The 17,100-nt window shown below is 39.9% G+C and overlaps 1 protein-coding gene across 3 annotated transcripts in view; it reads right to left on the bottom strand.

The window, feature by feature from the left end:
• Positions 1–12,065, bottom strand: part of ube2wb (ubiquitin conjugating enzyme E2 Wb) — a 36,665-nt gene extending 24,600 nt beyond the window's left edge. The window contains exons 1-2 of one of the 3 annotated variants that reach the window (XM_088642216.1): positions 11,907–12,065; positions 4,750–4,841 (exon numbers count right to left, since the gene is read on the bottom strand). In XM_088642216.1, coding sequence (XP_088498342.1) covers positions 4,750–4,841; positions 11,907–11,921 — 107 coding nt within the window. In that variant the 5' untranslated portion in view covers positions 11,922–12,065. Of the gene's footprint in view, positions 1–4,749; positions 4,842–9,771; positions 9,884–11,443; positions 11,507–11,906 lie in introns of those variants that run through there. The other 2 variants (XM_088642214.1, XM_088642215.1) reach the window with 2 other exon arrangements.
• Between the last annotated feature and the right edge of the window lie 5,035 nt (positions 12,066–17,100).

Genomic DNA, 17,100 nt, shown 5'->3' with positions numbered 1-17,100 from the left:
TTTTTAATCTGCAATCTTTGGAGCAATTCGCAGAGCTCTGAACAGCTGGATGATGGGTGCTGCTCTCGACAAGCTTGATCGCCCACCCTGTTTTGTAGCAGATTAGTGGCTTGCCCGTTAGGCTTTGCTTATTAAAGTCACAAAGAAAACCTCTGCGGGTAAACAAACAGGAGTCCTGTGATGATTTCCAGATACAGGAAAATGTCTCCTGTAGCTCCAGACAACAGTTCAGCCAATCTTAGCAGGAAAATGAATTAAGTGAAAGATCACATTAACAGGACAGAGGTATGGACCTGTGGATAAACTGGATAATGATCTTACAGTATTTAGACTTGTCTTTAAGGTCTTAGGAACTATACTATATCCTCCCCAGAACGACCAGGCTAATAATTTAGAAATAATAGAAACAAACCAAGAGTAAACCTTTAATCAAGACCTGAGGTCTGCTTGTTCTTCTTTATGCTTTAATCTTGAAGCTGGCATTGTACAGGCACCTTTTAGAAACAACTAGCCTCAGAAACGCAGTTTAGTTAATAAACAGATTAACGGGCATATTGTGACTTTTTTTTTGGACAAAGGTGCTGTTCTCATTGCAAATATCATGTTCTCATGTTAAGCCAAGAAAATGTCATGGACATATACTGGTAGGATGGATTTATACTGGTAATGGATAGAATTAGCCCTGATGCGAGTGTGTGCGTGTTTGTGAGCCCTGCAGTGGACTGACATCCCTTACAGGGGATAACCAGTCTCACACACACTACTTGCTGGGTCTGGCTCCAGATCCCCAGCAAACATGTATTGGATAAAGCAGTTACACAACATCCAGATACAAAAATGTCTTCTGTAGCTCCAGATAACAGTTAGGCCAATCTTAACAGGGATGTATGTGAAAGATCACATTAACAGGATGGGAAAATATCTACAGTGACTTCTATAAGCTAAATTAATTATTGCAACCTTATGACAAGTCACAGGATAGTACTGAACTCCTGGTAAACAAATATCTAGTACACAATAAAGCAGGACATTTCCAGTCATCTCCCAGCTCCATCTTAAAATTAATCTAAGCTGCTCAATTGTGCAGCAATATTAAACGGTGTGTCAAATTTCTCAACATATGCAAACAGATTCTGGCTCAAAATGATTTGAACAACAAAGGGAGGTACAGGCATCAGTTTTCTCTTTCCTCTGAATACAAAGCCGTCTAAAGATTGCTCTAACAATACTGGATACAGACACTTGCTTTGTGCAAAAATCCAGTCAACTTTAATTAGCTGAAAATGTAATTTCCTCAGGTAATTAACTTTCAAAGCGATGGCGCTTAAAATTAATTATATTTTATCAGGGACATCTAATGGTATTACACACTAAGGACTGGTTTCACAGATTCCAATCCGCACTCACTTGGACTTGCTGAAATTCTCTCTAGGAAGTCCCGGGTTAATGCTAATGAGGGCCCAGGAACCTACTGCTAGGCTACAGCTCAAAATGTGAATAATTTTCATTTTATAGACCTGCGATTTTATTAGGGCCTATGCCAGATTGCCTTACAGTTTATACTATAAGCTCTTGGTTTACTTTTATACTTATTATTGTATTTTTTTCCCCTCTTTTTCTTATTTTTCACTATGTACAGCACCCCTTGCATTTGGGAAAGTTATTTGCATAATAATATTAATACAAATATTAAGTTATTTATAATCTACAGCTCTGACTTAAAAGCAGTTTTACTGCTAGGGCTGCCAGTGTGTCCCTGTTCTAGTTTTCGTTCCACTCCAAACTTTAGTCAACTGTTCGCTTAATCGGTCTACATTACCACTGTTTCCAACTAGCTCTGGATTTCTTGAGGATTATATACATCTTACACTGGGGCCCTCCAGTACAGGTTGGGTACTGTAAGTTACATATAATCAAGAGTGAATAAAAGTGTTTTAAAGTTTTATAAACACAGTCTGGGAGTGTCCACGTAGTCACCTGGCACTATACAGAGCACCGATGCCTGAAGTTTCTAACCTTCTTATCAATGTCAGCTGTCTATTTAGTGACCAAGGACAAAAATACATTCAACTGGTATCATCTCAGACTCGTGTGCTTGTAAATTGACACCTCAAAATTGCAAATCCCTGACAGCAATGCCAGCAGGCTTTCTATTAATTAATATGCAAATTACCAACACTTCTATTATAACATACAATTAGAACAAGAGGGTGTACTAATTTGTTTTCAGCGCAATAAGGCCTCAGTCTTTAGGGGACGAGAACTGGCTGCCACTGCTCTTGTCCCACAGACATCCGAATACTTTCAGTGACTCGTTCTAGTGTATCAGACTGTGTTTAGCAAATGCATATGGGAATACCATAGGTTTTGCTAATCCTTTCTACTATTCGAATAAATAAAACATGAAAAAAATATTACCCTCCCCCCACAATAACATGAAGCATTTAATAATTCTCCAATACAGTTGAGTAACATATACCGAATGTCATCATGGTTCTTCAAGCCTTAATAATCCATAGAGAACACTGTTGTTTTAATGTCCTATATGTTAAATGTGTTGTATTCAGTTGTTAAAGATACATTCATTATCATCACTCGAAAAGTCAGTTTTCAGTTTATTCACCCCTGTATAACTTTAACAAAAGGTTGTTCTTGATCTTGATCTTGTTCTTGTTCTTGATCTTGATGTTTCCTGGGGTTATAAGCAACGCTGGATTGTGTAAGGCAGGAATTGAGAGTACTCATTCACTGGTGAAGCCATTTCTTACTTCACCACCCCATCAGCTATACAGACGAGGTAGGGATGGGATTTGCAGTCCAACTGAAGTTTTGTATGCAGTTTATTCAGATGATCAACGAGAGCAGAAACAAAACTGTAAACTACAATCATTTAATCATTCTCAAGTATTTTTTTTATTCCAAGAACAGCCCCAGCTAACCTCACGATACCATAAATGTCAAGACAAGGGCAGGAAGAGAATATATAAATACACAACGGAAATGCCTTACTTTGCACGATTTCTTAATAGGCTGATGGAGCAGATTTCTTAACAATGGAGCAGATCTGAGGTACATCATTTAGGTGGGAGCTGTACTTCAGCAGTAGATTAAGTCAATTCACTCTTACATACAGAGCACTTTGACACCCTTCTGGATAAAAATTACTATGTAAATTCAAGAGATGACTAATACGGTACGACTGGAGAATGAGGGGAAAAGGGCTAATTTTTAAATAAAAATGCCTTCAACTACAGCTGCTTTTACTTTAATTTTACAGGCTTTTAGCCTACAAAACATACAGTAAATCAGCCTATTCTAACTGTGGAAAAAAAATTAAAATGTAGAAAGATTAATACTGCTGGTGCAACCGATTCAGGAAAGGGGGGACAGCTTTTTACTGGCCTTGGCAAAGCAGTGTTAACGGTCTTTCTGGTCCGCTTTGGTTCTGAAGGAGTTCACCTTTAAAAGCATCTTCATTGAGACCAGAGGGCATCTCCCTCATATCATCCACACAAAAGACAATTAGCAACAGACATCTTTCCTGCTGGAAAGCAGGAAGATGGGTGGAATTCCAAAAGACAACCAAGAAATCATTTTTACTTAACAAAACTCACCCCATACTTCAGCATCTGCCTCCTCTGCTTTTCTCTGGTCATGTTTGCTCAAAGACAGTCAGGGGACTGAAGAACATACTTAAAATTTTGAAATTGAATGCGTGTAGAGGGTCACGACAGGCACTGAAATTCCATTTCAAGGAAGTGAGGACCATTACTCCAGGTGGATTTCCCAGCTCCCAAGATACAGTTGGTATATGACAACGCCATTTGATCAGTCAGAACAACTGGTTCCAATGAGGGAGTGAGGCCCAACATCAGCTTTCTTTTTTAACCTCCAAAGCTTCATAGTGCAAATCCTGCCGTTACAAAACGCCTTTGTTGCCACATACTGAACACCTCATTTAATTCATTTTCATTTAATTAAACAGGACAGGAGGTCCCAACATGTAGTTGAGTCTGGCAGTTATTCCTTTGTTCATCTTGGGAACATTATTTAGCAGGCAAAGTATACATTACTCATATGAATTACGGTAATACACAGATTCAACAAAGATTTTTTAAATGTATTTTTGTTCTTTACTTTTAAACTGAATCGATTAAGGAATGGAAGTGTTTGCTTCACCAGATCAGTCAGACTGATAACAGCATACAGAACACTAGCAAGAGCAGATCATGTGCATTTTACTCACACAGCCTTGGATTAAGCTCTCTTATCAGTAGCTACATCCCAAAAAAAAAGATATAAAACATGTTCACATTTAATTACATGGTTTTTTATTTTATTACATAGCTTTACTATTTTATAGTATCATATAAATTGTTACAGAGGTTGATAAATGCACTGGAGTCTCAATGTTTGGTTCATTCATTCAAAATATTGTCAATCTATGCACACAAGACATGAGAGATTTCATAGCACAACACACAAAGGGAAGTCAGCATCCAAGCTAACTCTTGCTAAAGAAAAAAAAGAATGAATGATTTTGGCAATTCAAACCCTCAAGCAAAACATGACCTCACAACAACATATGCCAGGTGGGAAAGATTTACTTTCTCAGATCAAGAAAGATGCTGCATGAGCTCCTAGTGATGTTCTCTTCAAATAATATAAATAGCACCAAAAATAATACCAAGCCCTACACAGCAGTCCTTCAGAAAAGGTGTTCAATAATAACCCTGTTGGTATACTTACTGCGTTATTGTATTCTGTACACTCTTCTCATTCAACGTCATTCCAGGGGGCGGATCATTTTGCAAAGCTAATAGTTCCTTCTGTAGCCGTTTCTATAAGCAAAGAAAAAAAAGTGTTTTTAATTTAAGAGTCACTACTTGTTCAGCAAACGGATACAATCTGAGGCAAATAGGAAAGCCCTCAGATTACAGTAAGCACCGTAACATATAAAACACCACAGAACATTTACAGAAGCAATGTTTTACAGATTAAATTCCTGAAAAGTTCTATTGGTTTTATTGTTCCCCCCTTTTCCATGATTACAAAAGGAATAATACAAAAATGATTTGTGAATACATTTTTCAAGCAAAAATATGTTGTATAAATTCTATATTTCCTTCTGAAATGTCTCATTTGCATTACACTATAACTGGGTTCTTCGCGTGACATCTGTAGAACATTGTCCTGAGAGCTTATTTATACTTTCATAATAATGGAGTAAATTTTCACCTATTACTGATGTCGCATTATTTTGAGAATTTATCACTGTGTACTTCTTAACAAACACCCATTAAATTGATCAAAGTAGAGAAATTGATGAGTTGAAGGAGCGGAGAAAATACTGTAGTTAAGTCCTTGTTTTAAAGACAAAAAGAAACAGAGCAAAAAAGGCTAAATTTAAAACATCATTTTGAGCACATTTTTCTTGCTCTTTTGAAAATATTTAAAAAGGTAGGTGGATCTGAATGCACCTTGACAAATTTGGGACAATTCTGTACGTGTATAAATTCATTGCAGAAAAGGGCCATTCTTACAGGTTTTACATCCAAAGAGTAAAAAAGTCTGAAAAATAAAGATGTGTGGGAGGCAGATGGAGACTGGTGACAGAAAGATATTAGCTAGACCCACACTTCCAAAGCTAGACTTTGAGAGACATACCATAAGTCTTAAATGATTCACTGATTGTTAGTGTCATCACATCAATTAGATTGGACACCAGAGTGAATCTAATGCCAATCAATGCTGACTTTGAGTAGTCCGCCAAGTGTTTTTGATTAAGTTGTCAGAAGCAATAAGATGGAAGCAAGATAATAATACTAAATTGATTTTGACAATGAAATGACTAGGATTAATTTAATTCTAGGTCTTAATAAGAACAGTTCTACAGTGGCAGATAAAATGTTGCTATGCCTTGGCTTTGGTCGCAGGAGCCTCTGAATGGCATCCCTAAACACCAGCATTGTGAAGCTCGTAATGTACAGTTATTGAGACAGGCTCATGTAGGTGTAGATTCAGTTCTGTGGTAAGTTTTGTGAATTTCGAGGCCATTTTGTGAATTTCAGCAACTCTCCTTGTCAGTGAAAAGAGACATGTGACCATGATCCCCCTTCCTGATGCTGTTTTCCCTTGTTTGGTAGAAACCATCATGACTTTCGACACGGTTTCCCCCTTGCGATTTCTGTGACTAATTCACCTGCAATTAAGGCAACAATTATTGGAACTCCTTCAAAGTTCTTTTTTTTTTTAAAGAATCCTTTTTAACTGTGATTTAAGTTACTTCACAACAGGAGTGACTTTTCATTGGGCATTTCCATTATTTTGTTCACCCCCCCCCATGATGTACTTAACACTTAGATCAGATATGTAAAGTAACAGCTATGTGAAAAACCAAACATGTCCTGAAATGTTAAATCCAGAAGCAACGCCAATACCAGAGAGGCTATTGCTGTATGAAACCTGCAGTTGAAAGACAAAGGATGCTGCTCCTCCAGAAACATTCCAGGGCTTAAAGCAATGTCCTCCACTGATAGAGTGAAGGAACTAAACCTTTTTACACTTTAACAGACATCTTTACAAGGGTACATGATTTAAGTACTCAGAATCCCCAAAGGCAACACAGGGTACTTCTTCAGAACGAACAGTGAAACGCATATAAAAGGACACAACTGGAAACTACGGGGAAGTTCATTCAAACCCAGAACAGGAAGTACTTCTTTACTCATGTGGGAGTGTGGAACAAGCTGATATCCTGGCTTCCTTCAAGTTGGATGAGATCCTTGGTTCTATTAACTACTATTTACAGAACAGGCAAAATGGTCTGCATGACCTCCTCTTAAGTTTGCAGCCCTTTTTAAGTTCTTATATCCGTGTATATATATATTCGTATATCCAAGCTTTTTTTCTCCTAAATTCGATTCTACATTGTTAGAAAGTGGACCAAACAAAATCATTCTATAAATTTATCACAGGAAATACTAAACACACCCATCCCTCAGTTGACAAAAATGGTTTACGAATTTTTGCTGTCATGAAAAATATTTTCAATATGTTTTTATGGTAAGAAGAGATTTTTGCTTCAGCGCAGGAGGGTCCTGTGTAGCGCAATGGAAGACACTATGCTCATAAGGAGACCTCCCACATCACACAAATCTTCAGTATGTCTTTCTTTGTCTTGTTCACTACCATACTAAAAGGGTAATTATCATAAGAAAAGGTTCTTATTTTGACGATTCAGTACTCTGTTACAGTAAAAACAAGATAAGCTGGGTGATTGTCCAGACCACAGGAACAAACTGAAAGGTTTAACAAGTACAGGGAACAAATTTCCAGCTTAAGAACAGTTTTCAAGGACAAACAAATTACTTCTGTAAAAAGAGGGAAGGGAGTAGACAACTTTTACCTATATCAATTTAATTTAATGTTTTAAAACAAATGTTCACAATCTTACAGGTTCTGCATTTAGGGTAAAATTATAATTAAGACATGCTAAATTTCAATTTAAGCATTTACAGGTAACTTTATATCATTGTTTTTTATAGCTCAGTAAGTATGCAGTATATCTAAAACGTGGATTATTGGTCGCCCCTTACAATTACTGACCCTGTGTAATTTTGAAACAATGAGAATTTGTTCTAAACCAAGTGTTTAGTTTAATGACACTTTTTGCAATTGCTTATGCAGGTGACATCTCTGTACAAGACCTTTTCTCTTCACCCACAGGACACAGACAGGATAGATCATGCAGTGGCAACCTGAGATTGCCTTCCTGGCTCCGTATGCAAGTCTTAAAGGTCAAGAGAACAAAAGTGCAGTTTGCAGTGTTTTTTGTTTCAATGCTTGGTGCTCGTTTTTCATTTGTGCCCTTCAAAAACACACCATCATATCTCTCGATTGTTCCACTCTCTCCTGGACAAGGAAAGAAACCTGTTTAGCTAAGACTTCCCACACAGTTGCTGCTTGCAGTTGAAATCACTGTGTTCATTTTACCTCTCTTAAATTACACTGAGATGTATAAATGCCAAAAATATTCCATATATCTAAATCAAAACAGTTATGCATCTGTTCCACAAACAAGAAAGAAAAGATGAGATACCGCCTTCCACAGAAGCATGATATCTCAGATTTTGTCCTACAGAGCTCAGACGGGGACACCCTGACTAGCAGCTATGATTAACACACACTAAAACGGCCACTTTGATGACTCACACAGCTAGGGCACAACCTGCGCCACAGTACAATTCTCATAAACCAAGAGTCTTCAAGGTACCAAATCCTGCATATAAAAAAAATATTCAACACTAACAAATCCACTTCCATTTTAATGTTTAATATTGCTTTCAGTCTTCATCCCAAGTCTGACTTGCACACTTTCATTTTATTCTGCTAGGGCACTGTCTCTCTGGACCTTAAACTACATTAAATTTAACGCTACAGTAATCTTCTATTTATAACACAATGGCCAACAGATCCTGAAGCACCAATGAGAGAATTACTGTAAGGGGTGGGGGAGGTTTAGAGAAGCTTACATAAATTGTAAGTTATACAATAACAAGCTAAGTAGTAAAACAAAAAAAGAATGTTATAAATACTTAGACCAGGGGTGCCCAGTCCTGAAGAAATGGTGTGCCTGCAAGATACCGCTCAACTGGACCTGTTAAGGCAGGAACGAGCTGATCTAACGTGGTAAGAGCCAACTTGGAATGAATACCCACAGATCAACTGGCCCCTCAGGAGTAAAGCTGACTGTTTAAAAGCATACAACCAGGTTCTAGAAGGCCGGTGGTTTGCCTGCAAGGTATTCCAAGTTTCTATAAAGTAGCAGGACAGGACAAGACAAGTGGGGAGAAGTTGTTGGGCTGGCTCATCTGACACAACAATGAGCTAATGCAGGTGGTTAAAAACCTAGCTGGACTGAACAACTGCCCTCCAGGTGTCGGCAGTGAAAGACCAGTCAGTGCAGGAGCTCGAAGGCTAAAGCACAACAAAAATGACTGGCTGATAAGTGAGGAAGTAAGGAGAGCAATTCCACACTTCCTCATTCACCCTGGCAGTACAGGGGGGACAGCCGTGAGCATTCACCAAGAGAAACAACTGGAAACTCTATACTGCGTGGGTATAAAGCTGAAAACAATGAAAAACACAACGGTCATTCAGACAACTGCCTGCAGATATTATTAACGGCAAGACTGCAACGTGAAGGTAGAAGGTAGAGTTATCCTATTCCAGAACAGTGGACATGAAGTAGAAAGCTTTGCCAAGCTTTCGCAAAACAAAAAAAGGCAAGAAAAACGAATTTTCTAACTAGTGACTGAAAAAGTCAAATGAGTTTTTTTTCCCCCATCTCAGGGATCCAGGTCCACACAGGGCTACGCGGTCTAAAGTTTTCAAACAACTCACCAAACAGGAGTTATAGGAATAATTGTTTTTCATTAAAAGAAGGAGGGCGTGCAGAAAGGAAAAACTTATAAAGTGGGAGAAAAAAAAGAAAAGATCTGAAATACTCTATAAAGCTCACATATTCAGGTAAATGCTTTTAAAAACAGAACTATTCCGAAAAAATCAGGGATCAACAGAAGACCTTAGGAGTCACAATCAGCCTTACAGTAGCTCCTACTGATTGCCTGAATTATTTAGAATATTTTCTTTTAGAGTAGGACTAATCCAAGACAAATTTTTGAAAGGTGTCTCTTGTCAAATTTGTTGATTACATGAAAGCTCCAAGGCTCCCAGAAATAACTATGACAACTATAAATAGCTTCTGACCTGGGGGCTGCAGTACATGCATTTCAGATCTTGGTGAATTTTGATGCAACACTGCTGGAGTATAAGGTGTCTTCCCCCAAAGGAACGCGTCCACTGTATGCAAGATATGAATCAATACATTTCCAAGGTGAAGTCATAAGTCTGGGTCACCTTCTTCAGATACAAGAGGAGCAAAATGCATTTACGGTGTTACAAGAATTTTCCAGGCAAAAACACTTTAAAAACTGACTGAGACCGTAACGTAAACGATCTGTCACAGATGTGCAATTATCGTGTTTTAGCTTGACTGTTTGCACAGTACTTGCATCACTATCCAGTTTGTCCCTATTGTTGTTTTTTACCCTATTGTATCCTTATCAAACCCCAACAGAATCAAAGCTGCACTCATCACACTAGCCTTACTGTCATACATTTGTTTTTACCTTATTGTATCTCCTTGACGGATCCCTTTACTTAGTCACAATGCAAGGTCTATAGATTCTGTAAATCACCCTGGATGAGGGCACCTGCCAACCAAACAAATTAAAAGTGTCGGCGATTGGAGTCACATTTATTCCGGGTTCCCAACTGGAAAGATAAGTTTCAGAACAAAAACAGCAGTAAAAATGACAGAGAGATGCCACGTCTAACTACATGTGAAAAGAAAAAGCAAATTCCTCTTGGCTTTTTGTTAACATGGGTTACACTTACAAAACAAGGCTGCAAGAATGATTTTACTAGTCTCTAACAGAATGTACTCACATCTTCAGAAAAGCATAGAGATTGTGACGGTATGAAATTAGAAATGGCAACTGTCTAACACCTGATCCAAGCCGCCTTGGTTAAAAATATAGTGTAGGACTGACAATCTCTAAAAAGTTTCTTCTAATCTATGATATGGAGACACCCTTGCTAAAAGAATACAAGACCAGTCCAGTTATATAAGCTTTTAGCAACCAGTTTGAACTGTGCATACTGACTTTTCTCTACCAAAGACCTCAAAACCTCCCAAATCAAAAATGTGTGGAAGATGACACCAACAGTACGGTGAGGAGGAGTGGGGGGCATTATTTTCGTAGGCTAGTAGGAATCTGGATCTATAAAAGTCAGTGCTGAGTGCAGCGGTCGTGGAAGTCCGTCTCCGACTAAAAGCATGTGTCTGTGCGTGACAGCCCTTCCAAACACAAAGAGGCAGACACCGGTAGGTGCTCTGTGGTCCGAGCGATCTCAATCACTAAAAGCCTAGCAACGAAAAAAAAAGGGGCCTCTCTGAATACAGCACCCGTGACAACACCACAGAAAACTTCTGCGAAGAAGGTCATTGTGACGGATTTTTTTAAAAATAAACACACGGCGTTCACGACGCCAGAGACATCATGAGGAATAAACTCATTATTCCAAATGCAGGAGCGCCGGGAGCGCTGATCTGTCCCGTTGCTGGGGTTGATACAAGGGCCAGAGCTACCCCTGAAGAAAAAAAAAACACCACCACCTTCACCCCCATTCAAGAACCATCTGCCGTAACGAATATTTTACGACCACCGCTCATCACTAATTTCTCGAAATTAGAAATTGCTCCAAAGCGTCGAACGACACCCCCCAGCTAGAACATCGACAAAACTCAAACGCACACTTGTTTTGTTTGTTTGTCTCTTTTGGGAAACAAATGCACTGTAAAGCAAGAGCCGCCTACGTCGTTATTCGTCTTCAGTCGTCTCCTTGCAGAAACTCCAGGAAACATCCTGGTTTCTACTTTGAAGATCCCCTTAGTCGTTGTTACGTTTCTTTTTTTTTTTTTGGCCAAAAAAAAAAAAAGAACAGCACACACTTTAACACGCGTCCACACATCTCCGATGACTAGCTGGACACCACGTCCCGATCTGCAGGTACCGCCGCGATCACCTGTGCGAGCACACAGCCCCGCCGCTCCAGCTAGGTGATACACCAACACGGGCTGCGGGCGGGCAGCCGCCTCTCTCCGCACTTCCAAGCCTCCCCCGGCCGCCACTTCCGACTCTGCCGACTCCCGGGCTGGCAGAGACCCCCGCCGGGCACCCGTCTGCCTCCGCCGCGTTGGGGTACGGAGGCAGGCGGGCGAGAAGGAAAAAGCGGACCCAAACTACACCGAGCGGCTCCGGCTCCCGTTGGACACTCACCTGCATGGACGCCATGTTGGAAACCCCCTGCACCAGAGCGAGAGACGCAGGCTGAGCTTTACGTCAGGGCGTCACGTGGACCGGGGGCAGTCCTGTGTGTACAAAACAAGGACACCGGGCCGGGCGTGAGGCAGCTGGGGTTTTAGGTCTAATACTGTGTCCCGTCTGGGAGGGACTGGGAAGGAGACGCAGAGAGAGAGAGAGAGGAGGTCGTTCCAGGCAGGGGCGGACGTTATTATTTGAGTATAGCAATGGATACACCAGAAGAAAAACCGAAACACACGAATGACTTACACTTTTGCTGATCAGCAAAATGAAACCTGATTTTCAGAATTCGTATTTCATTTCATCACACTCTCCGGTGTCGATGTGTTTGGACGCAGGTGACGCCTGAAAGTCCTACTGAAAATCCTGAAGTGAAAGGGTAGTGATCCCATTGTCTTATGCAGAATACCAAAAAGGAAGATAAAAAAAAAGTGGGTAGGTTTTTACTGACGTTTGATCTTTTACTCCTGTGGAACTATCCAAGGTAAACAGGAAAGTCTCGTTAAAAATCTGGACCAAAGCAAGATAATACTTTTTGCTTGGGTGCTATTTGCTGTGTCTGTTCTGTGCGAAATCATGGTTTGTCTTGACTTTAATTCTAATTCAGGGAAGTGATGAGTAATAAGCAACCAGAGAGCAGCTTGTAGTCTCACATGGGGAAGAAAATAGTTACCACAAAAGCAGAAAAATAGTTCCCACATGCTACAAAAAATCATGCAACTATGTGCAAGTCTTATGTAGATTTGCTTTTCAACTGCACTGGCAAAAATAAACGATGGTTCACAAAGCTCAGAGGCCAGATACCTGTAGTGTGCACAATTCTAATTGCCAATAAGGAAATAGCCTACATACTGAAAAAGACTTGCAGCCAAATGGTAGCTAAACGTTTTCTGTCGCAAATTTTTAAGAAGCTAATTGGGCAGCACATTCACATGGTGACTTGTGCTACTGCCTCACAACTCTATGGTTCTGGTTTTGATTCTAGTTAGAGGTGTCTGTCTGTGGAGAGTTTACATGTTGTCCCTGTGTTTGCATGGCTTTTCCCTGGTTACACTCCCCCTCCAAGGGATCCAATTTAGGCTAGACCAATTTCTCCAGATTGTCCTTGCTCAGGCCTTAATCCTAAACAAGTAGGATTCCTCTGCCAGCTGTGGGATTTGAACCCGCAACCTTCTAGCCACAGGCACAGATCCTTAGCCACAGAGCCACCCCTCCACCTTTAGTACCACACCTGAAGAAAGCACCACAGCCAAAACGTTGTGTTTCTTTTCTTCTCTTTTCAGCATGGAATACACCTTTATTTGTTCCTTTGCAGCCAATGTATGCTGATGCAGCTACCTACAGGACTTGAACTAAGATATATTATGTTAAGTAAATGAAAGATTGGATCATAACTTGAAAAGTCCACTTGAAAAGGTATCTAAACTTACGTTACATATCCATGGTTAAAAGTCTTCAGACCGAAACTACACTACAGTTCAGCAGTTTCAGCACTGTCTTGGCTCAAGACAAGGAATAAATGTCATGGACAGTCAAATGCATACCGATAGAGTTGTATTAAAGAAAAGGACATAAAAACGAAAACTGTGTTGTACAGGATTCTGTACTAGGGGTTATCGTAGCTGAGGAAAGTTCCAGAAACATAGCAGAAAGCTTTTCACAGACTGATAGAGAGGGTTACAGAACAAGACAGTCTACCTTCAGGAATCTTGTCTCAGCCTCCTGTTTGAATTTGGTTTTATCAGTAGTATCTGAAAGTAGGTTGCCTTGGAATTAATAGAAAAGCCTGTCATTATGGGTGGGGTACAATAAATGCTTTTAAAAACCTTTTAGATGCTGTCTTACCTTATGGATGATGTACCGATAAACTAAGAAGAATCTTTGCAAATCTACTTATACATTGAATAGATTTACATTTGTTGGGTATTGCAAACACACCTTATCACAAAGAAAACAGATTACATTGCTGAATGCCATTTTCCTTAGCCAGTTACTTTATTTACAATAATTGGTCATTCAGGTAGATGGATGTTTGCCCATTATGCCTTCCGACATGTGGGAGCAGCAACATCCTGTTGTTGTTACTGTAACATTAGTTGTTTTACAGGCCAGGGTTGTTAGCCTTGTGCCCAACCTCCAACATGGAGGACCTGGCACCAGACGTGGGACACAAACCCACTACCCTGAGATAATGAGTCTCATGCTCTACCAACAGAGCTAGTCGGGGCTTCATTCAGGTAGGAGGCTTTTCTAAATATATTTTATGAAACATAACTTTAAATGATTCAGAATGGATCTATTCCTTAAACTCAATGCAGTCCTCCTGACCATCTAATTAGGGAAACAAGATTTGATTGTGTCAGGTCAATTTTACTGATTAAAATTTCAGTTGCACTGGGTACTATTCAATAATAGCTTAATATGTAAGATCTGTTTCTTATATACCATACACATACACCTACATATACACCTAGAATAAGTGAACTGAACAATCATCTTTTTTTATTGAGGGCAGCATTTTTACATTATTATTTATATTATAAGATATTTTGTTTCAATTAAAACTTGAACTTTGCTTTTGTGTTGCCTTCAGTTGTGAATTAACTGAAATGCCTTTGAAATGCATGTTCTCACAATAGGTGGAATAAGACTTGTCAAGCTTGAACTGACCACATTGTGAAGGTGAAAGTACCAGTAATTCCAGAAGTACAGGCGTTGTTTGAAAAGTATGACACGTCTTCAGGTCCTCAGCATTTCCCTCTCTCCCACATACCTGAAGCAGGCTTGTCATTCTTTCTACTTTTCTGTGTGCAGTTCAACTAGATTTATTTCAGTGCTGGAATCATGTTTTGTTACAGGTGGAAGAACTGCCCCGTGGCTCAGATAAATAATCCCTTATTAATGTTCCCTTAAGTGTCTCATTACCTGTCTCTTGTTCTCTACAACCACCATCTTTGTCCTTTAGTGTAAAACTATTTCACAAGCTCCAAACCTACATATATTAAACACCTTTTCTGACCACCCCATCATCTCATATAGCCGACCACCTAATCTGTGTAACCTTCTTGTTCACAGCTCCCTTGACCGCCCTCAACAATCATCCACACCAGGTACATTCCCCTGCAACAAAGCTCGCTGTATCACCTGCAAGTACATATCTAACACCACACTCATTCAAGGCCCCTCAGGACAATTCCGGATCACTCAGATGACATCTTGTATCCTCCACAACCTTATTTACTGTATCTCTTGCACTAAATATCCAGCCATCTACATTGGGGAAACAGGAAGGAGACTGTTAGGGCTGTGAAGATTAAAGATTTCTCCAAGCCTATTGTTTCTCATTTCACCTCTGACAGCCATGATTGGCCACTCTCTGTCCCCTGCTCCCGCCTCGCGCTCCTCCTCTCTCCCAGCTTTTGTTCTCCCGCTACATTACCTTTGCCTACTGCCCTGTCTCTCTCACACCTGAAGAAGGCACCATGGCCGAAACATTGTGTTTTCTTTCTTCTCTTCTCAAGCGTGGAATAAACCTATTACTTGTTCTTATATAAAACACCATCCTTATCAGTTGATCTAGAACAAAACAACTCTTTTTTTCTGATGGTTTGAATTATCCTGGCTTTACTTTTCAGTATTGCCAACTATTCATACTAGTCCAGAAGGTATGAACCCAGTGGTATAACTACACCCCTTTAACAAGCCAGTGTGTGCTCCTGCTGTGCAGGGTGATTGCATGAGGGCTATTTCTGCTAATCCAATTCATAATAGCCTTAAAAGGACATCTGAAACTGCTAATACTGAGAGTTTCTGGCTGAGGCCCAATCCTGCATGAGAAAGCACAGCTCAATGGAATTCATACTGGATTTCATTGAGGAAACAGAGCACCACTTGATAGAGAAGGCTATATTTTATCATCATTATGTATGATGCTGCATCATTGTCCCATACACATGCTTATACATTTACATAAACTACTCTTTATATGAATTTCATAAGTGTCTAAATGAGCATTTAATGTATTTTCATCATCATCCACCCATTGTCTATAGCTGCTTCATCCAGAAGGCTGCAGTGTGGCACAGCCCACTGATGTAGATACAGGGGGCACAGTAGGTCATCATCGGTCACTGGACTCACATAGAGGGAGTGTTTAGACACATCAAATGACATAGTCAGCATGTCTTTGAAAAGCAGCTTGAAGAAACCCCACTTTCACCATTGATGAAAGTTAAAAGCTTCTCATGCCACAGCATTTTAAAAGAATTTAATGGACACTGAGAAGTAGAAAGAACAATCACTGTTTTAACTGTTGAGTCCTCTCTGGGTGTCCACCTCTCTGACACCCTTGCCCTCCTCTCTTATTAAACTCATGTCTTGTCTCTTCACAGCACGTTTGACCTACTGACTGACCTTTAGAGAATTCTGACTAAACAGCAGGATTCCAGTGGCAAGACGCAGGCAGTATCTGACCAGAAGAAATGAAATCCCACATCCACTGACATGTTTGGAATTTGTGGACGGCAGTGGGTTAAGGTTTGAATTGATTTGATGAGGGCCTTAGTCCGCCTGTATAAGGAGTGGATGTAAATTGTCAGCTTTGTGAATTTCCATTCAGACAAACGCATGCCTGATCGTGCACAATAGGAGCTTTCACTTTTGGGAAATGGAACTTTGGAAGTTTCTGCGCAGACTCCACTTGTTAAGATGCAAATGGGAGAGACCCAGTTTGTGTGGGAGCTGGGGTGGTGTGTGCAGGAAAGACAGCCAACGATGTCTAAATTAAGCACTGTTCGACTACGAATGTATGTGGAGGGTCCGAAAGCAACTCTATTAATTTTTGCCTCTCCAAGGAAAATTTGGAAATGTATAGACACTTGCATATATTATAACCTGACATTTCAGCAGTGTGATCCTCACGTCAGGCCTTTAATATGAAATGCAAAGACTCATTAAATGCCTATAGATGCTTTCGTATGTTTCTTGCTACTACATTACCTTTTGCATGATTTAACCATTTCTATTACTGTCGCACTGCACTGCAAAATTTGTATTTCCACCAATCCTTTTTTGGAATCCGCGAATGGGTAAGAAAATATATCTCGTATTTTGTATATTTATTTATTAAGTTAAAGAGGATTATCATGTA

Source organism: Lepisosteus platostomus, chromosome 8, assembly GCF_059453375.1.
Source record: "Lepisosteus platostomus isolate fLepPlt1 chromosome 8, fLepPlt1.hap1, whole genome shotgun sequence".
NCBI classification, from domain to species: domain Eukaryota; kingdom Metazoa; phylum Chordata; class Actinopteri; order Semionotiformes; family Lepisosteidae; genus Lepisosteus; species Lepisosteus platostomus.
Note: the sequence above shows the minus strand (reverse complement) of the source record. Positions and strands in the feature narration are given on the sequence as shown.